General features: G+C 38.1%; 1 protein-coding gene across 2 annotated transcripts; it reads left to right on the top strand.

Annotated features, from left to right (window-relative positions):
- Window positions 1–1,925: 1,925 nt before the first annotated feature.
- On the top strand, window positions 1,926–19,995 carry KLHL41 (kelch like family member 41). 2 transcript variants are annotated; one of them, XM_050750458.1, is made up of 7 exons: window positions 1,926–3,273; window positions 6,975–7,132; window positions 7,255–7,362; window positions 10,949–11,134; window positions 14,380–14,526; window positions 19,337–19,453; window positions 19,752–19,995. In XM_050750458.1, the coding sequence occupies exons 1-6, from the start codon at window positions 2,164–2,166 to the stop codon at window positions 19,446–19,448; spliced, it is 1,821 nt and encodes a 606-aa protein (XP_050606415.1). In that variant the 5' UTR covers window positions 1,926–2,163; the 3' UTR covers window positions 19,449–19,453; window positions 19,752–19,995. The 2 variants fall into 2 exon arrangements, with proteins under 2 accessions (XP_050606415.1, XP_050606413.1); XM_050750456.1 differs by lacking the exon at window positions 19,752–19,995 and having other exon boundaries at window positions 19,337–19,667.
- The last annotated feature ends 467 nt before the right edge of the window (window positions 19,996–20,462 follow it).

Below are 20,462 nucleotides of genomic sequence, written 5' to 3'. Positions count from 1 at the left end.
AGGGTTGGAATTATAATAAACTACCTTTGTGATGGGGGGAAAGAGTGTATGAAAAATTTGTACTGGTCACAGATAAAATGCTGCCATAACTGTTGTTTAAATATTTTTTTTTCAAGCAGAAGAGACTATAAAATTGCCGACTAGTAAGTAATAATCTCAGATGTCATATGATGTTTGTATCTGACTCATTAATCTTTTCAAATGTTAGATTTTACGTGTAGAGAGAAATGAGTCATTTATTGTTTAAACAAGGAAGCAGCTGTTAGTTTTTTCTAGCGTGTTAAAACCTTTAGTGGCATCTATAAATGGAAAAAGAGTCAATGAGCTCTTCTTTCAGCTGTTGTTTTAGCAGCTGACAGTACCATTGATTTCACTGTGATGTAAAATAAAAGAAAAGGCCTTAACTCATGGATAGAAACCTTGAAGTTTAAAAATACATAATTCCTTGATCTGGGGCATTCATTCATTCAACAAATATTTATAAAGCACTCACAAAACCCCTAGGCTATAGCATTTGAAAAGAACAGACACTCCCACAATCCCTGCCTTCATGGAATTTGTTTTGGGGGACATGTGTAAGAACACCAACTTTTGAAATTACAGTATTTCTACAGCCCTACTTGAGTTCAGATAATGTGACAATATGACTATGTAATAAAGTATTTAATGGGACAGGTGTGGTGGTTCACATATGTAATCCCAGCACTTTGGGAGGCCGAGGTGGGCAGATCACGAGGTCAGCAGTTCGAGACCAGCCTGGCCAACATGGTGAAACCCTGTCTCTACTAAAAATACAAGAATTAGCCAGAGGTGGTAGCGGGTGCCTGTAATCCCAGCTACTCAGGACGCTGAGGCAGGAGAATTGCTTGTACCCAGGAGGCAGAGGTTGCAATGAACCAAGATCATGCCATTGTACTCCAGCCTGGGTGACAGAGCGAGACTCTATCTCAAAAATAAATAAATAAAAGTATTTAATGAAGTATATGATACCATCTATATATAAACAAAGGACCAATTTTCTTTCAAATCATGACTTCTACATCCATGATTAATGTGGTATTCTATTATAATCAACAACTTTCATTATGTCCCCAGTTATATACTCTTTTTAAAAAAAGGTGTGGGGGCTGTTCTCTATGACTGTTGTGGTACTTCATCTTGATTTTGCTGTGTTCTAGTGACAACATTGTTCTCATGGGGTTATATCTGTTCTATTTTTTAACCTTTAATGAATGATAATTTTTGACACTTTAAAAATTACAGGTTATCTTTTGTGATCTGATTTGCATGTGTGTGGGCTTTTTCGTTCCCTACCATTGACTTTTAATTATTTTTTCTGGCCCTGTGATTCCTTTTAACCTTTTGCTTTTATTTTACTATATTATAATTTGCCACATTAGATCCTTTGTACAACAAGGCAGGATATGAATAAATAATTTTATAATTTAATTCAGTATTAATTACAGTTTTTCCATGTAAGAATAAAGATAATTTGGAATGTTTTAGAAAATTAGCAATTCCTCTGCATTTCTTATTTCAATTATCATGGCAACGTTAAAGGTTTTGTAAAACTAGTACATAAGTAACATCTTTAAGTTTACTACTTCTAAAAGAAATATCTATATTCCACTGTTTTGAGTAGAAAGTAAAAATTTGTATGTAACAATTATTGGAAATGGGATCTTGCTTATGAGTATTCAAATGAACACATCTCATATTCTTGACCTTTGCATCATTAATTCAGACAGTCAAGTAGCTTGACACTAGAACATATTTAGAGGAGTGACTCATTTTTATGATTCATTTTTCTGTTAATTCAATAAACATTTTCTTGTAGCAGCCTTTATTAGTATATCTTCTAATGCGTTATTTTTAAGCTTTCAACTTCACTTAAATATCTTGTTTCTTAGCTGTTTCCTCAGTGACTAAATGTTCCAGTTGTTACTTTCAATCTATAACAGCTGCAAGAACAACTCTTCTTTCCAAGCCAGCTCTCCTAAATTCCCGTTGTTAGAGTTGGTATCTATATTTAGCTGGTGGGATTAAATTGCAAAGGCTTCAAGCTGGGCAAAGCACACTGATCTGCCTTTTTACAGCTAGACCTGTGTGCTGCAAGGAGCTAAGGCCTTCAGTGTCCCCTTCCTTACCCAGGTTACTCACAGAATGGATTCCCAGCGGGAACTTGCAGAGGAACTGCGACTTTACCAATCCACCCTTCTTCAGGATGGTCTAAAAGATCTCCTGGATGAGAAAAAATTCATCGATTGCACCCTAAAAGCAGGTGACAAAAGTCTTCCTTGCCACAGATTGATTTTGTCAGCTTGTAGTCCTTACTTCCGTGAGTACTTTTTATCTGAAATTGATGAGGCGAAAAAAAAGGAGGTAGTGCTAGATAATGTGGATCCTGCTATACTTGATTTAATCATCAAATACCTGTACTCTGCCAGTATTGATCTCAATGATGGAAATGTGCAAGATATTTTTGCATTGGCCAGCCGCTTTCAGATCCCCTCGGTGTTTACTGTCTGCGTTTCTTATCTTCAGAAAAGACTTGCTCCTGGTAACTGTCTAGCCATCCTAAGATTAGGACTTCTCCTTGACTGCCCAAGACTCGCCATTTCTGCCCGTGAATTTGTGTCTGATCGCTTTGTACAGATTTGTAAGGAAGAGGACTTTATGCAACTGTCTCCACAGGAACTGATCTCAGTCATTTCAAATGACAGCCTAAATGTGGAAAAAGAAGAAGCAGTATTTGAGGCAGTGATGAAATGGGTGCGAACAGACAAGGAAAACAGGGTTAAAAACCTTAGCGAAGTGTTTGATTGTATCCGTTTTCGCCTTATGACAGAAAAATATTTTAAGGATCATGTTGAGAAAGATGATATAATTAAAAGCAACCCAGACCTCCAGAAAAAAATCAAAGTTCTAAAAGATGCTTTCACAGGCAAACTCCCAGAACCTAGCAAAAATGTGCAGAAGACTGGGGCTGGTGAGGTGAATGGTGATGTTGGGGATGAAGATTTACTTCCTGGTTACCTGAATGACATTCCCAGGCATGGAATGTTTGTAAAAGACCTCATCCTCTTGGTTAATGACACAGCAGCAGTGGCTTATGACCCCACGGAAAATGAATGCTACCTTACTGCACTGGCTGAGCAGATTCCCAGAAATCATTCCAGCATTGTTACCCAGCAAAATCAGATATATGTGGTAGGAGGACTATACGTGGATGAAGAAAACAAGGATCAACCTCTGCAGTCATACTTCTTCCAGGTAAGAAGGACTTTTTATATACGTAGTTGCTTCAAGGGAAGGCTGTTACTCACCATCCAGTTAGCCAATTTGTGAATTATTCAGGCTGTTTGCATTGTACTCCAATTGATGTCCTATTCTAGTCCCTTGCACTTTTGCTGTATAGAGTGTTGACAGAAAAATATTTGACTGTTTTGTTAATGTGTAATAAAAAGTTTGATGAATAATGAGGTTCTAATTCATGTTTAATGACTTAAGATACTCTTTATACTATTCTTCCAAAAATGCCTTGTTTATAGATGATGGTGACTGTAATCCCTCAAAGCCCAGTATTTTAGTAAAAACTGAATTTATTTTTTCTTAGCAGAGATGGGCTTTCACTATGTTGCCCTGGCTGGTCTCGAACTCCTGGGCTCAAGCAATCCTCCCAGTTTGGCTTCCCAAAGTGCTGGGATTACCGTTGTGAGCCACCGTCCCCTGCTGTAAAAACTAAATTTAATCTTATATACTCTTACCTATTAAAAATAGGTTAATGTCTTTCCCCAAATAGTTGCCCTAACTCAAAGTTCTTACACATTATAAAGAAGTAATAACTGGTCAGATTTTCTTTTTTAATTTTTTTCTTCTTCATCTGCTGGCAGCTCTAAATTGGTCAGATTTTCTACCTTCTTCCAAGTTACCCTGAACTCATTTGAAGTTCTTGGAGGTAGCACTTCATCTCTTTATTTATAGTTACTGCCTAAAATATAATTTTGTTGAAAATGAAAAAAACTTATGTACATGTTCTACACACTTTGGATTATCTTCTAGGAAAAACTGTCTACACAGCAGTCGCTAATTTGAATTAATTATAGTTAGAAATTTTTATTATATCACATTTATTTGGATCAGAGATATACTTAGACATTATTAGAACTTAACAATCTGTTTTGTGAAACCACAGAATTTTCCAAGAAAATTAATTCTCCTAAAGCAATAGACCCTTAGTTGTTTGAAAGGAGTTTGTCTTATATTATCAATGTGTTATATTTTATCAGTTTATGAAGGAGTTGGCTTAGCCTTTGTCTTCAATAATGCCAATACTGAAACTTTGTAGCTTACAACTGGCTCAAAAGAGTTTGTTTAGGTCATAGCTAATCATGGCCTGGGGCTTACGGGCACTTTAGTTGGAAAGGCCAAAGATAAGCAAGTATACAATGTCATACCACAGTCCAGTATGCTCTCAAAAAGTGTGTGACATACTTTGCATTCACAAAATACTATTATACCTTTAATCAACTTTTTCTAATCTTGAAAAGTGTACTTGTAATAATACATATTAATCATGTTTCTTAATTTTCCAAGTTCCAGTGAAGAATGTTGTAAGTATTTGAATGTGGGCCAGAAAATTTCCTAAGCCCTAATTTTAAAGTCAAATAAACTTCAAAAAGGGCAAAGTCAATGAAAAAGGCTATAAATACATCCAGGAAGTAAGAATGTTATCAAAACAGATAGATAGATGACAGACATATAGGTAGATACCTACAAATGACAGATCCACAGAATAGTTGTTGCCATAGAATGACTCTCCAAAATTACTAGAGTTTTAAATTTCATTTCATATTTAATTTATTGAATATATCTATAACACAGTCCTTTTTACTTTCAAGTGTTCAGTTTAATCTTTATCCTTCTCTTCCAGCCTGATAAAACCCTTACTTTTACTGACAGAGCTTCTTATTTTTGGTTCAAGAAACCTACTTAATGTTCTTTATAACCACAATAACAGTTATACAAAGTTGGAAGGTCAACTCCCTCTCACTGCAAATGCCTTGCTGCTTTTAAAAGGCACTAACGGAACAGTATGCCAGGATAAAAACACTTCACCATAAAAGAGGGTTGTGATTCATCAGACAATATTTATATGAGAATTTCAGGTTTTCTATTTTACTGCTTGTCATATCTATTTAAAACGCATTAATTTAGAAGTAATTTGACCTTTGATTGTATGCTGTAAATAGATTATGAGAATGTTTTACCTTGGTAAGAGAGGGTTTTTTTTCCCCCACTCATTAATTTGATGAATTAATAGATTCATCAAATTTTTGAACAGGTCTTAAAGTAATCTAGGTCCAAACCCTGATTTTAACAATGAGGAAAGTTGAACTCAGAGAAGTTAAATAGCTTGATAGCTCCTCTATAAAAGAGACTGGCAGGTAGTCCACTGTTCCATCTGCTAGAGAAAGTGCCCTCCAACAGGTAATATCGGAAGGTAGACAGTACTGTACAGTATGAGAGTTAAGCCCAGAAGTATGGGATTATGAAGGCTGCTGTTCCATTTTTTAAAACCAACTATGGATGTAGATGGCTTGGATTTGAATATCACCTAAAAGCTCTGTGTATTTGGGAAATTTATTTAATCTTCCTGTGCCTCAGTTTCCTCATCTGTAAAACGGGGATGATAGAAATGCCTATCCTGGAGAACTAAATGAGGTTACCTGTGTAAAGCATTTAGTTCAAAGCCTATGACCACAGTCAAAACCCCATAAATGTTCATTACTATTTCTACTATATTACACACCACATTCATAATCAAAGAATTTCTTTCAAAAGTGAAAACATAAAGGATCAAAATCTAGCTGTTGAAATTAGTGAATGCAAAGCTAACAATGCACATGTGGAGATTAAACCTCTCATGTCATCTAGTCTTAACTAGTGCTTCGTTTAACTGAGGTTACTAGACCACATATAGATAGGCTTCCACAGATAACCCTGTCTATACCACGGCCATTTGTATGCACATCTATTCTTAGTATCCAATGAAACTGGGTTTTATTCATTTTATTTTTGCAATCTAGAAGTGGCACCAGAGAGAACAACAAATCTGCAACTGTACTCTTGCAGAAAACAGTTTTCTTGTGCCTTAGTGTGCTAAAATGCAAAGTATAAAATCTTTAAATTACCAAAAGTAAGTGTTGAAACAGATGCCACTATGCCAGAATCATCTACCCCAGATGATGGGTACAAAGAGATTTTCTTCCTTGGGAAAATCTTAAACTTGCAGAAGTGGTGGTGAGCAAAAATGAGCAGTTACTTATTAATATAAATCAAAAAAAAAATAGAGTGTTTTGAGTGACTCCCAACAACACACTAGGAAATTCACTTTAACACCTGCCTGTATCAGAAATAATAAAGCAAAACATAGAGAACCTAAAATGTTTTTAAAGAAAGAAAAAAAGATATTGCCCAACATCCTAGTTGTCTGTGGACTGAGCGACAGGTCCAGCTGTCCCAGCTGCTGGCATGGGGAGCATGTTAAATATAGCATGCAGGGGTCATTCACATTCTGTGAACCTCCCTGCTCTGACAACATTTCTTTCCCCAGTGTCCTAAAAGTGTTAGGATCTTGTATTTCAAAGTTGGACAAGGCAATATGGGAGAAAATTTGACAAGAAACCTCACGATTCTAATTAACCTCTGGTGATTCTATTGTATTTTATTTTTTCTTTTCTTGAAGCTTGAAGATTTTGATATCTTTATCTGGTAGGCCAGGTAGATTTAATCATTCTTCTTGGTAATTGTGAGCTACAATATGATACTTTGGGGTTGTAGTTTTATTTACTTGTGAGATATTTGACTATCTCGATGATATCTAAACAACATATATAGGATAACTTTTTTTTTGCTGTACTTGTAACTTTTTTCTAACAAGCTCCACAATCCCTCATATATATTTTTTTCAGCTTGACAGTATAGCATCTGAATGGGTTGGACTTCCACCTCTGCCTTCAGCCAGGTGTCTCTTCGGTCTGGGAGAGGTAGATGATAAAATCTATGTAGTTGCAGGCAAAGACCTTCAAACAGAGGCTTCGCTGGATTCGGTATTATGCTATGATCCTGTGTAAGTTGGCATGATATTCCTGTTCCCTAAGCATTCAAGTATATGCGTGCCTATAACATATTCATATTTTCAGAACCTGGAATTTACTGAAAGTGTATAAATTCTGTCTCATTTAATTTTAGGGCTGCAAAATGGAATGAAGTAAAAAAACTTCCTATCAAAGTCTATGGCCATAATGTGATTTCACATAAAGGGATGATATATTGTCTAGGAGGAAAGACAGATGACAAGTAAGTACCCTGAACTCTCATGATTTATGTCCAAATGACTTTTTATTAGAAAGGTTTCTTCCTCTTTTCTTGTTTTTTTTTTTTTTTTTTTTGAGATGGAGTTTCACTCTTGTTGCCCAGGCTGGTGTGCAATGGTGCGATCTCGGCTCACTGCAATCTCCATCTCCTGGGTTCAAGCGATTCTCCTGTCTCAGCCTCCCGAGTAGCTGGAATTACAGGCATGCTCCATCATGCCCGGCTAATTTTGTATTTTTCGTAGAGATGGGGTTTCTCCATGTTGGTCAGACTGGTCTTGAACTCCTGACCTCAGGTGATCTGCCTGCCTCAGCCTCCTGAAATGTTGGGATTACAGGTATGAGCCACAGCGCCCAGCCCTCTTCCTCTTTTCATTTGGATCTGCCCACTGAAATGGGACATGGTTCTCACCTATCATATTGTGGAGGGAAAACCTTAAAATTTCAAGTCGCTGAAGTAAACATGTAGATACTCAGCTTACTGCTAGGAATGAGCCGAATACCCCAATCATAAGCATCCTTACAGTCCAGGCAGCATCTAGGAGCATAATCAAGTCCTGTATTTCACTGATTTGTTATTGTATTTTACTACATTAAAACCAACGGGCTTTCTTATTCATTTAGCCATAAGTAGATAAAAATGTAAATGTACTCTTTAATGTAGTATTTAAAATATATCTTCTAAGACAATTGTGCATAAAAAATATCATGGATTTGTACTTTACATTCATAAGAGGGACTTTAGATAGGTCAGTTTGAAAGAAAAGCGTAGTGATTGAAAAGAGGGAAGTAAAAAAGACAAAAGAAAAGCAAAAATTTAAGGCAGTTATTTCTTCAACAGTGTTCTTCCACATATTTACTCCTTGACAGAGGTAATAGTCAAAATGGCTTCCAACTGTTCAAAACTGAGCTCCCAGTAGCACCCAGTATCTTGTGAGAAAACCAGGATGAGGTTTCATATATAAATCTTACTTGAGTTCTAGTCAATTCTCAAGGAACTGGTAATTGGGAAAGAGATCTTATAACCCAGAGAGTGGAGAAGTGAGTTCCGAATGCTTCAGAGACAGTCAAACCAGTATAGCCTGTCTAGTAAAATAAGCATTTTCAGTTTAGATGGTGAGAACTAATATTCTGCCCCTGAAAAATCTGCCTGATTTGGCTTGTCATCATTTGCCCAGGCCATTGAATTAATAGAGATGTCCAACCTTGAAAAGGGAGCCAAAATTAAGAATTGTAAGGGCAAAGCAGGAAAGGAGAGTAAAATATGGAAATGTGTTAGATGTCAAGAACTCTATTCTGGAGTTAATGATTAATGGATATTAGTCGATTAAAATGGTAAATGTAGCACAGAAAAGGCAATTTTAAAAAGCAATGGTTTTTAAACATCTACCTGTATTCAAAGATAACATATTCTAAAATTTTTATATCCTCCCTAATCCCAGCTATTCCTATCAAATGCAAAGGAAGGTATATTATATGCTCACCTGGTGTCACATCTTATTTTGGGCGTTTTTCCTGAGTAAATTGAATGGAAAATCACTACTAAAGAGCATTCTGAGTTTGGAAACACAGGAACCCTTCCAAATGATTTAAATTGTTTCCTTCAAGTAGCATTAGTAACTAGGAAATTGATATGTCAGTAAGAAGCATACAGTTCTTGTCAGTAGGAATATATTAATCTTGAGAATATGATTAACCAACACAACACTGCTTGACAAATGTCAAAGTCAAGAACTTTGAAATGAGTCATTATCTAAAAGTAAGAGCTGGGCTGGGTGTGGTGGCTCATGCCTGTAATCCCAGGACTTTGGGAGGCCGAGGCAGGCGGATCACCTGAGGTCGGGAGTTTGAGACCAGCCTGACCAACGTGGAGAAACCCCATCTCTACTAAAAATACAAAATTAACCAGGCGTGGTGGCATTCACCTGTAATCCCAGCTACTCAGGAGGCTGAGGCAGGAGAATCGCTTGAATCCGGGAGACAGAGTTTGCAGTGAGCCAAGATTGCGCCACTGCACTCCAGCCTGGGCAACAAGAGCAAAACTCCATCTCCAAAAATAAATAAACAAATAAAAGTAAATGCTGAATTGCACCAGTTCCCAGTAATGAATTTGAAGAACATGATTTTGGATAATGTTCTTATCAAGAAGTGTTCAAATGATACCAATAGTCAAATATTAGAGGAAATGCTTCTACTCCAGATAACTGATCTTTTACACAATTAAGAAAAAAATTGTCCTCACAAAAAAGTTGAGGTGTTTTTCATCACCAGATATATCCGGTTAATCAATTATTATTTGAAATTCTGAACTCCCATCAAATTATAGATAACTTCAAGGAACCATAAGAAACATACTAAGGGCGGGGCACAGTGGCTCACACCTGTAATCCCAGCACTTTGGAAGGCCAAAACTGGAGGATCACTTGAGCTCAGGAGTTCGAGACCAGCCTGAGCAACATGGCGAAACCCTGTGTCTACCAAGCATACAAAAAATTAGCTAGGCGCAATGGTGCACGCCTGTGGTCCCAGCTACCTGGGAAGCTGAGATGGAAGGATCACTTGAGCCCTGGATGCAGAGGTTGCAGTGAACCAAGATCGCACCACTGCACTGCAGCCTGGGTGGCACAGTGAATAATAATTCAGATGAGTCCAGGTCTTTCTGGTAGCATTTAGCATGTAAAACTGTTCTCATGATTCATCAGCTCAAATGATTCGTTGTCTAATCCATAGTCCCAGATTTCTTAAAATGCACTGCTATGTTAGTGCTAATATAAAATGATATATCATATAAAATTTAAAGTAGGTATATTTGCACCTAATTTTTTTTTTTTTTTTTTTTTTTTTTTTTTTTTTTTTTTTTGAGACGGAGTCTCGCTCTGTCATCCAGGCTGGAGTGCAGTGGCCGAATCTCAGCTCACTGCAAGCTCCGCCTCCCAGGTTTACGCCATTCTCCTGCCTCAGCCTCCCGAGTAGCTGGGACTGCAGGCGCCCGCCACCTCGCCTGGCTAGTTTTTTTTTTGTATTTTTTAGTAGAGACGGGGTTTCACGGGGTTAGCCAGGATGGTCTCGATCTCCTGACCTTGTGATCCGCCCGTCTCGGCCTCCCAAAGTGCTGGGATTACAGGCTTGAGCCACCGCACCCGGCCTGCACCTAATTATTTTTTTAAGTTAACTTATTCATTCCTAGGATATTCAGATAATAAATAAACCTACCATTTGTTATTGAGGTGCAATAAAAGGTTTATGATTTTATTTTTTACTAAAATAGAGTAAAAAAACTTCAATTGAATTTAGTACATAACGATTAAAATCAGCTGTGCCTGGGCTTCTAAGCAGCTATCCAGAAGTAAAGGTACCCTATCTTCCAATAGTATAATTAAGTTATAGTTTTGGTCCCCACATTTGGGCTTGTCCTTTGCTTAGTGGCATATGTTCAAATTAAGAATTCTTTGGAGTTTTTCTGATCTTCTGCCTTACTACATATTTCTTATGACAAGTAAAGCCAAATTATTAGTGAAAGTGCTTTCGAAAAAAGAAGGTTCTAAAAGGAACATTTGTTTTTCTGTTTACAGAAAATGTACAAACAGAGTGTTTATCTTCAACCCCAAAAAAGGAGATTGGAAAGATCTGGCTCCAATGAAAACTCCTCGTTCCATGTTTGGAGTAGCAGTCCATAAAGGCAAAATTGTGATTGCAGGAGGTGTCACTGAAGATGGTCTTTCAGCTTCAGTTGAAGCTTTTGATCTTACAACCAATAAGTGAGTTGCCACATCTTAGTATATAGCATATGAACAACTATACATTTTAATTGTTAACTTTGGATGAAAAGTAATCTTTCCAATTAGGATGTGGAGAGGGGAGGGTATAGAACCACAGATTACAGAGGAAGTATTTTCATCTGGATTTGTTTTGTTGTTACTGGATATAAATCTCCTCTAACATTCTGATGCATTACATGTTTGTAATTTGGAACATTTTGAGGGTCCTCAAGTTCGTGTTGTCATGCTCTATTTGTCCTTGTTATTAACTTTGTAAATTTAGAAATGCAAAGGTAATACTTGTGAATAATTTTAATTTTTTTATTTTTAAGAGACAAGGTCTGGCTCTGTTGCCCAGACTGGAATGCAATGGCACAATCATAGTTCACTGCTGCCTCAAACTCCTGGGCTCAGGTGATCTTCTTGCCTCAGGCTCCTGAGTAGCTAGGACTATAGGTGCACACCACTATGCCCAGCTAATTTTTGTGGTTTTTTTTGTTTGTTTGTTTTTCGTTATTTTTTTTTTTTCCACAGACAGGGTCTCACTATGTTGTCCAGGCTGGTCTTGAACTCCCAGCCTCAAATGATCCTCCCACCTTGGCCTCCCAAAGTGCTAGGATTCTAAGTGTGAGCCAGCACACCTGGCCCTGAATAATTGTCTAGGTGTAGATGGATATATATGTCTCTGTGGAATTATTTGATTTTAAATGTAGTTTTTTTAAGTATGAAAAGATCTTCACTTGTTAATGATTGATATCTGTAAAGTATGAATGCTTTAGAAGTTTTCATTCCTTTATGCTGTTTATAATTTTATTAAAATTTTCATTTTTAAGCTTTTATTGACTTAATGTGAAAAGATATTTGACAGCTATTCTTAATATAAAATTGGTCTTTTAAACATTTTTGAGCTCACACATCTGGAGGAGTACATACCTTTTATATTCCTAGTTTAGCAATGAAGAAAAAAAGGTAACTATTATTAGTCTTTTTAGAAACATGTATGCCTGACTACAAAACAGACTTTAGTATCTGAAAATTACAAGGAACTTTTGTGGAACGTGATTTAAATTATCATTAAAAATAATGTTTTTGAAAACTGTAATATGGATAAACACTCATGATGTAAGTTAAGAAGCAACACACAAAATTGTAAATATCTTCTTAGTTTCATCTATATGTATGGAAGCTTATATGTACATGCTTTTTAAAAAGATGACAAAATTACACCAAATTGTTCCAAATTGTTGCTTGTGATTATGGAGATAGTTGTTTTCTTGTATACCTTTCTGTACTTTCCAGATTTTCTCGAACTTTTTTTTTTTTTTGAGACAGAATCTCTCTGAGTCACACAGGCTGGAGTACAGATTTTCTATAATGTACATATATTATTTTTATAATTAGAAAAACAGTTATGTAAAGAAAAACTATGGGGCCAGGCATGGTGGCTCACGCCTGTAATCCCAGCAGTTTGGGAGGCTGAGGTGGGCAGATCATGAGGTCAAGAGTTCGAGACCAGCCTGGCCAACATAGTGAAACCCTGTCTCTTCTAAAAATACAAAAATTAGCTGGATGAGGTGGCATGTGTCTGTAGTCCCAGCTACTTGGGAGACTGAGGCAGGAAAATCACTTAAACCCAGGAGGTGGAGGTTGCAGTGAGACCATGCCATTGCACTCCAGCCTGGGTGACAGAGTAAGACTCTGTCTCAAAAAAAAAAAAAAGAAAAGAAAAAGAAAAAGAAAAGAAAAACTATGAAGTCTACTTTAATGCCAGAGTAACAGAATACCTACCAAAATGACTAAATCATTCTAGATTCTTGATACTTCCAACTAATTAGATTGATTTTATCTTTAGTTGTCCTATTTCAGATAGCTGTCAACATTAAAAAGTTCCCTTAAATCCTTTATAAAAATAATGAAAGTATAAATCATTAAAAAGAAAATTTGTATCCCTGGTTCCAACGCTATCCTTATGTGCCTTTATTGCAAAGGATTTGGAGTATTCAGATGAAATCCAACACAGTAGCAGGTTAGAGGAGCCCTAGAAGTGCCACAACCCCCGACTGTTTGTGACACACAAAGTTTGGTAAACACTGCTAACTGAAGTATTCTAGGGTTGACTTTTTTTTTTTTTTTTTTTTTTTTTTTTTGAGGCAGAATTTTGTTCTTGTTGCCTGGGCTGGAGTGCAATGGCGCTATCTTGGCTCACTGCAATATCCACCTCCCAGATTCAAATGATTCTCCTGCCTCAGCCTCCTGAGTAGCTGGGATTACAGGTGTGTGCCACCACGCTCGGCTAATTTTTTGTATTTTTAGTAGAGATGGGGTTTCACCATGTTGATCAGGCTGGTCTCGAACTCCTGACCTCAGGTAATCCACCCACCTCGGCCTCCCAAAGTGTTAGGATAACAGGCATGAGCCACCGTGCCCAGCCTTAGGGTTGCCATATTGAAGACTTTATATTTAATGAAGTTACATCTTTCAAATATTTTCTAGTAGCAAACTTAGTTGTTTACTTTTAGATGCCTATGCTCCTTGAATTTTTTTTTCCCCCCCTTAAAGACAGGGTTTTGCTCTATCACCCAGGCTGGAATGCAGCAGTGAGATCATAGCTCACCACAGCCTTGACCTCAAGGGCTCAAGAGATCCTCCCAAGTAGCTGGGACTATAGGCACATACCACCAGTCCTGGCTCTTTTTTTTTTGTAAAGACAGTCTCATTTTGTTGCCCAGGCTGATCTCATACTCCTTGGGCTCAAGCAGTCCTCCTGCCTCAGTCTCCCAAAGTGCTGGGATTACAGGCATGAGCCACCGCACCCGGCCACTACTTGAATATTTATTTATTTATTTATTTATTTTATTTAGATGGAGCCTCGCTCTGTTGCCCAGGCCGGAGTGCAGTGGCGCAATCTCAGCTCACTGCAACCTCCGCCTCCCAGATTCAAGTGATTCTCCTGCCTCAGCCTCCCAAATAACTGAGATTACAAGTGCGTGTCACCATGCCTGGCAAATTTTTTGTATTTTTGGTAGAGATGGGGTTTCACCATGTTGGTCAGGCTGGTCTCAAACTCCTGACCTCAGGTGATCTACCCATCTCAGCCTCCCAAAGTGCTGGGATTACAGGCATGAGCCACCGTGCCTGGCTGCCTGGGCACTACTTGAATTTTTAAATTACGATTTCCTATAATTGTTCAGTAAGCACATCTGGCATTTAAGTTTTACATTGACTATATTTTTAATGATACCTAGATGGGATGTAATGACTGAATTTCCCCAAGAAAGAAGCTCCATCAGTTTGGTCAGCCTGGCTGGATCTCTGTATGCAATTGGTGGTTTTGCTATGATTCAACTGGAGTCTAAAGAATTTGCACCCACTGAAGTCAATGACATATGGAAGTAAGTTCTCATCATTTCAATTTTCAGAATCACATATTAAATCAGATGACTGATAAACTATTTTGTAGTAAATAATAAGCCAGATTTTCCCAACATGCAAGCTACTTCTCGGTAGTAGACTAAACACTTCAAACCTAATTGAACTTTTGTACATGCCACTTACTTGAACAAGTAACTACTTCTAGTTAGCTGTGAGCCTGGGAAAGAAATTATCTGGGCCTGTTTCTTACAGTAAAATGAGAGTTGGACCTTTGATACTCTCAGCTTCATTCCAGCTCTAAGAGTGTGATGCTATAGGCATCCAGTAGAACAAAAGCCTCTTTGCTCCAGAGTAGTTTATTTCCTAACAAAACAGAGTTCTAAAAAAAAATTACTTTTTTACTTTATTTATTTATTTATTTTTGAGACAGACTTTCTGTCGCCCAGGCTGGAGTACAATGGCAGGATCTCAGCTCCATGCAACCTCGCCTCCCAGGTTCAAGCGATTCTCCTGCCTCAGCCTCGCGAGTAGCTGGGATTACAGGCATATGCCACCACGCCCAGCAAATTTTTATACTTTTAGTAGAGATGGAGTTTTGCCATGTTGGCCAGGCTGGTCTCGAACTCCTGACCTCAGGTGATCCACCTGCCTCGGTCTTCCAAAGTGGTAGGATTACAGGTGTAAGCCACAGCGCCTGGCCTAAAGAAACATTTAACCTGTTGAGTTTTCCATGACTTCATTAGTTCTGTTTTCAATCTAATTTAAACAGCCTTCCAATTGTTTGAGGATTCAGCTAACAATTGCTTTTTTAAAATGAAAAAAGTCAAAATAGCAATCCATTTTACCTGCCTGGAGGTGCCAGGCAGTTCTCCTAAGTATGACACTTGAAACTGTTACTCAATTGAATGATTTTAGTGAGGCTATGAAAAAAAAAGTATGTTTTTATTTTATTTTGAGCTGAGGTTGCACCACTGCAATCCAGCCTCAGCAACAGAATGAGACTCTTGTCTCCAAAAAAAAATAAAAAAAAGAAAAAAGAAAGAATCCCAGACCCTACTGAATGAGAATCTGTATTTTTTAGCAAGATTCCCAGGTGAATTGTTTGCACATTTAAGTTTGTAAGTACAGCTCTGGAAGAGTGCCATTTATACTTAATCAGTGAAGGCATACCACCAAGCCTGAGAGTGAAAAGTGGGTATTTGTTCTATACCTCACCCAGCAGATGCTTTATTCCCAGATGCTGAACTAAAAAGGCTGAAAAGCTGGCACCTTAACCAAACAATGATTTGTGCATTAGACATCATTTCCCCATGTTGTAATATTAACTAGCTGTGTAAAGGGCAAGAAAAAAAGTGACTATACAAGGAAATTTACTATTATCCCTCCTCCCCCCAAAAAAGAGGAAGAGAAAAAAAAAAAGATTTCCACAGAGCAAAGAGGCTAGAATTAGCAAGACAGTGAGATGGGGAAAAGCTGGAAGCAGTAGGAAAAAAAGATGAACTAATGAAGGCTGGGAAGGTTAGGGTTTTTTGGAAAACAGGGCCAGGTACTAAGTATATAAATGGGCAGTGATTCTCAACCCTAGCTATATGTTACAATCATCTGGGATGCTTTTAAAATGTGTCTGGGCCTTAACATAGACCAATTATATCAACATTTCTGGAGTTAGAGTTGAGCATCCCTAGTTCCTAAAACGTTCCCAGATTTTTTTTTTTTTTAATTGGTGAAACAGAGTCTCACCCTGTCGCCCAGGCTGTAGTGCAGTGGTACGATCTTGGTTCATTGCAACCTCTGGCTCCCGGGTTCAAGCGATTCTCCTACCTCAGCCTCCAGAGTAGCTGGGACTACAGGTGTGCGCCACCACACCAGGCTAATTTTTGTATTTTTAGCAGAGATGGGGTTTCGCCATATTGGCCAGGCTGGTCTTGAACTCCTGACCTCAGGTGATCTGCCCGCTTCAGCCTCCCACAGTGCTGGGATTACAGGCGTGAGCCACTGAGCCCAGCCCCAGATTATTCTAATCAGCAGCCAGGGTTGAGAAACACTGATATTAAGTAATTGTGCTGTCAATCAGTGGAACCTCCCTGAAGCCCTCCTGGTTCCTAAGGGTTATCAAAAGCCATGCTGCCCCTGCAGGGAAGTTACAGGCAACAAAAGAAAGTACAGAATCTCCTGCTATAAAAGTGGCCCTGACATTGTTCAGGGGAACCTAAGAAAGGGATCCTCTCTGATTGTGGTTTATTTTGCGATTAGGGCAGTGGTTCCCAAAGTTGCCTGCACAGTGGAATCACCAGGGTGCTTCAAAAAATACTAACACCTCTGTCCCACTCATATTGACTGATTTAATTGGTCTGAAGTATGGCCTGGCCTTTGGAGATTTTAAAAGATCCCTGGATGTTTCTATATGTGTAGACAAGTTTGGGAACCACTGGATTGGGTAAAGAGAAGAGGGGAGCATTCATCACTATCTGCTTGGCTATTTTAAGACTGGTATTTTCTAATTTGGGGTAGGATATGAAGCATGATTCTCAAACTTCGCTGCATATTACAATCACTTGGGGAGCTTTAAAAAATCCTGATGCCCAGGCCACCCTTCATACCAATTAACTCACTCTCTGGGAGTAGGACCTAGGCATCAGTAGCTTTAACATCTCCAGATGGTTCTATTGTGCAATTAAGTTTGAGAACCAGTGATCTACTACAGTGGTTCCCAAAGCAGCATCAGCATCACCTGGGTACTTATCAGAAAAGCAGATTCTCAGGTCTCACCTCAAATCTGTTGAATTAGAAACTCTGGGGGTGATAGGGCCAGTGATCTGTGTTTTTACAAACCCTCCAGGTGACTTAGATGTGTGTTAAAGTTGAAGGCCGCCGATCTAGAGAAACGCGGCTGCCTATTTGCCCTCAATTTCCTAGCGAACCTCTCTGACCACACATGCAGAGGTGAAAACTCTCAGTATACCACATTTTCAACATAGGCCCTCTTACTATGATATGTTAAAAAAAAAAATCCATTCTTGTATTTTTTTCTTGAAATCATTCCACTGTTTAGGATTGAACAAGCTGAAAGTAAATACAACTGCCAGGAAGCAAATATTTTTAAACCTCATTTAACCTTAACTTCACTCATACTGTTTAAATGTGGTCACTTTCTTCAGATCATTTAAAACTATCTCTTAATCTGTTGCCCTGAATTTTATATAATTAAGGTTATTCCCTTTATTAGTAGCAAAATACTTTTTGTATTCTTTCCTCTACATAAAAATCACTCAGTGCATGGTACAATTGTTGAGAATTAATTTGGAACATTGATGACAGAGTCTTGCTCTGTCGCCCAGGCTGGAGTGCAAAGGGGCAATCTTGGCTCACTGCAACCTCCGCCTCCTGGGTTCAAGCAGTTCTCCTGAGTAGCTGGGATTACAGGCGCACACCACCATGCCCAGCTAATGTTTATATTTTTAGTAGAGATGGGGTTTTGCCATATTGGCCAGCTGGTCTCAAACTCCTGACCTGAGGTGATCTGCCCCCCTCAGCCTTCCAAACTGCTGGGATCACAAGCGTGAGCCACCACACCTGGCTGATTTGGGGTTAAGTCTTGTGCCAAGTCTTGACAACTTGTGGAAAGATATTAAGGTGGATAAATATATTATTTGTCCTCAGATGCCTTTGGGGCTTGAGGACATTGATATGGGGGGAAAACGAATGAAGGAGATTTAAAATAATTATTAAAAGTAGCTTGTACCTACATAAGATATGCACTGACTTAATTTCATCAATGTTCCAAATTAATTCTCAACAATTGTACCATGCACTGAGTGATTTTTATGTAGAGGAAAGCATACACAAAATATTTTGCTACTAATAAAGGGAATAACCTTAATTATATAAAATTCAGGGCAACAAATTAAGAGATAAATAGTTTTAAATGATCTGAAGAAAGTGACCACATTTAAACAATATGAGTGAAGTCAAGGTTAAATGAGGTTTTAAAATGTTTGCTTCCTGGCAGTTATATTTACTTTCAGCTTGGTCAATCCTAAATAGTGGAATGAAAATGGAGTGATAATTGCTATAATACCATATAAAGGATGATATATGAGAAACAAAGAGAAAGCAACAAATTGTGCTGAAGGAAGGTGAGAAAGGTTGCAGAGAGAAGGCAGCATTTAGAAGCTTCCCACACAAAACATTCCAGGCACCAGGCAGAGCAGACATGTTCGGCACACATGGTACAAGGGAATTCAAGTTGTCTGTATCTTTATAACCTTGAATATTCAGAGATGAAGACCAGTTCTTACCTAAGTCAAGTGCGAAATCTAAGAGTAGTCCTCAAACAGAACAATAAAGGGGAAGGGGAACAAATTTTCATAAAGTGACTGCTGTGTATCAGGTGCCATGCTAGGCACTAGTGTATAGGAACAATTGAAGGCATAATTAAGGCTACAGATAGACCCTGCTCTTCCCCAGTTCTTTCTCTTAAGCAAGAGTCTGCTTACTTTGACTCAAAGTGACCAGCCATCTTCATCAGTTCAAAGGTGAATGTTTAACTGCTTAGCTATTTATTCTTCTTCTCTGCAGTCTTTGATTCCCAGAGAAGGCCGAACTGCCTAGGCATCCAGATTAAATACTGTGGCAGTAGTTCAGACACATGCTCATCCAGACAATGCGTATTTCAGAGATATTCAAGTGCTGTTCTACCAGGCAGGTGCATCTTCCTTCCTCTGAGTAAAAGTCACTAGGTTTTTGCAAAGGTCCACATTTGTATACTGAACACAGGGAAACCTATGGAACTAAAAGCTGCTTGTTGATTACTTTTTTTTCCTCCATCAGGTACGAAGATGATAAAAAAGAATGGGCTGGGATGTTGAAGGAAATTCGCTATGCTTCAGGAGCTAGTTGTCTAGCAACACGTTTAAATCTCTTCAAACTGTCTAAACTATGAACAAGGTGACAAAACATAGATTGGGAGGTGGTTTGTTTGGTGAATGGGGCTTTAATTTATTGTTTTTTAAAAGCTTGTACAGACACTCATGTAGAAATTATTCAGGAAGTTATTGTCTAAGAGATGAGCAGTAGGTAACCTCAGTCATTGACTCTTCAATGTAATGATCAGAGATTAAAACCATTTTCTAATAAGAAATTAAATATTCAGTTGAACAAATTATTTTGTGAATCTGTTGCACTCAATGGATTGTAAAGGAGGCTCCTAAATTTGAGTTGTTAATCATTTCATTTGCATTGTTAGGGTATCCTTACACTGATTTTCTACTACAATTGGAAGTGGAGAATATGTGCATCTACATTCAAAAAATTTTTTAAATATCAAAAACCTTTCCTCGTGCTTCAAAATGACAGGAATCCTGTGCATTATACTAAGAATTACATGCCATAAGACGACTTCAGAAATGGTACTTCAGAAGTTTAATAAATGGATGGGGAATTATTTGATGGGGAAAAGTCTCTTGTAAGTAAAAATAGTCAAATTCAAATGGTCTTTTTTCTCCATGCTTTTTGCGACACTGGCATATTATTTGTGGTTTCCAAATCAAATTTTAAAATTTTTAATTTAAAACCAGTAAATCACAGTCTTCAAGCCATTAACTACAGCATCTGTGGCAAGAAGGTGAGGGAGCACCCTTAGACAATGGATTGATTCTTTCTTTAAACTGCTGGGGCAGAACTTGGGGTCAGTGGGTGATGTGGAGGAGAATGTATATTCACTGGTTTAAATTTTGGCTACACTCTGTGAAAGGGCTACCTATTTGCTAAATTTCTGATAGCAAGGAAGATGACTGTATTTTTTTTTTTTTTTTTTTTTTTTTTTTTTTTTTTTTGAGACGGAGTCTCACGCTGTTGCCCAGGCTGGAGTGCAGTGGCGCGATCTCGGCTCACTGCAAGCTCCGCCTCCCGGGTTCCCGCCATTCTCCTGCCTCAGCCTCCTGAGTAGCTGGGACTA

The sequence above is a fragment of the Macaca thibetana genome, chromosome 12, assembly GCF_024542745.1.
Source record: "Macaca thibetana thibetana isolate TM-01 chromosome 12, ASM2454274v1, whole genome shotgun sequence".
In the NCBI taxonomy this organism is placed as follows: domain Eukaryota; kingdom Metazoa; phylum Chordata; class Mammalia; order Primates; family Cercopithecidae; genus Macaca; species Macaca thibetana.
The sequence above is the reverse complement of the archived record's forward strand: the minus strand, read 5'-3'. Positions and strand labels throughout refer to the sequence as shown.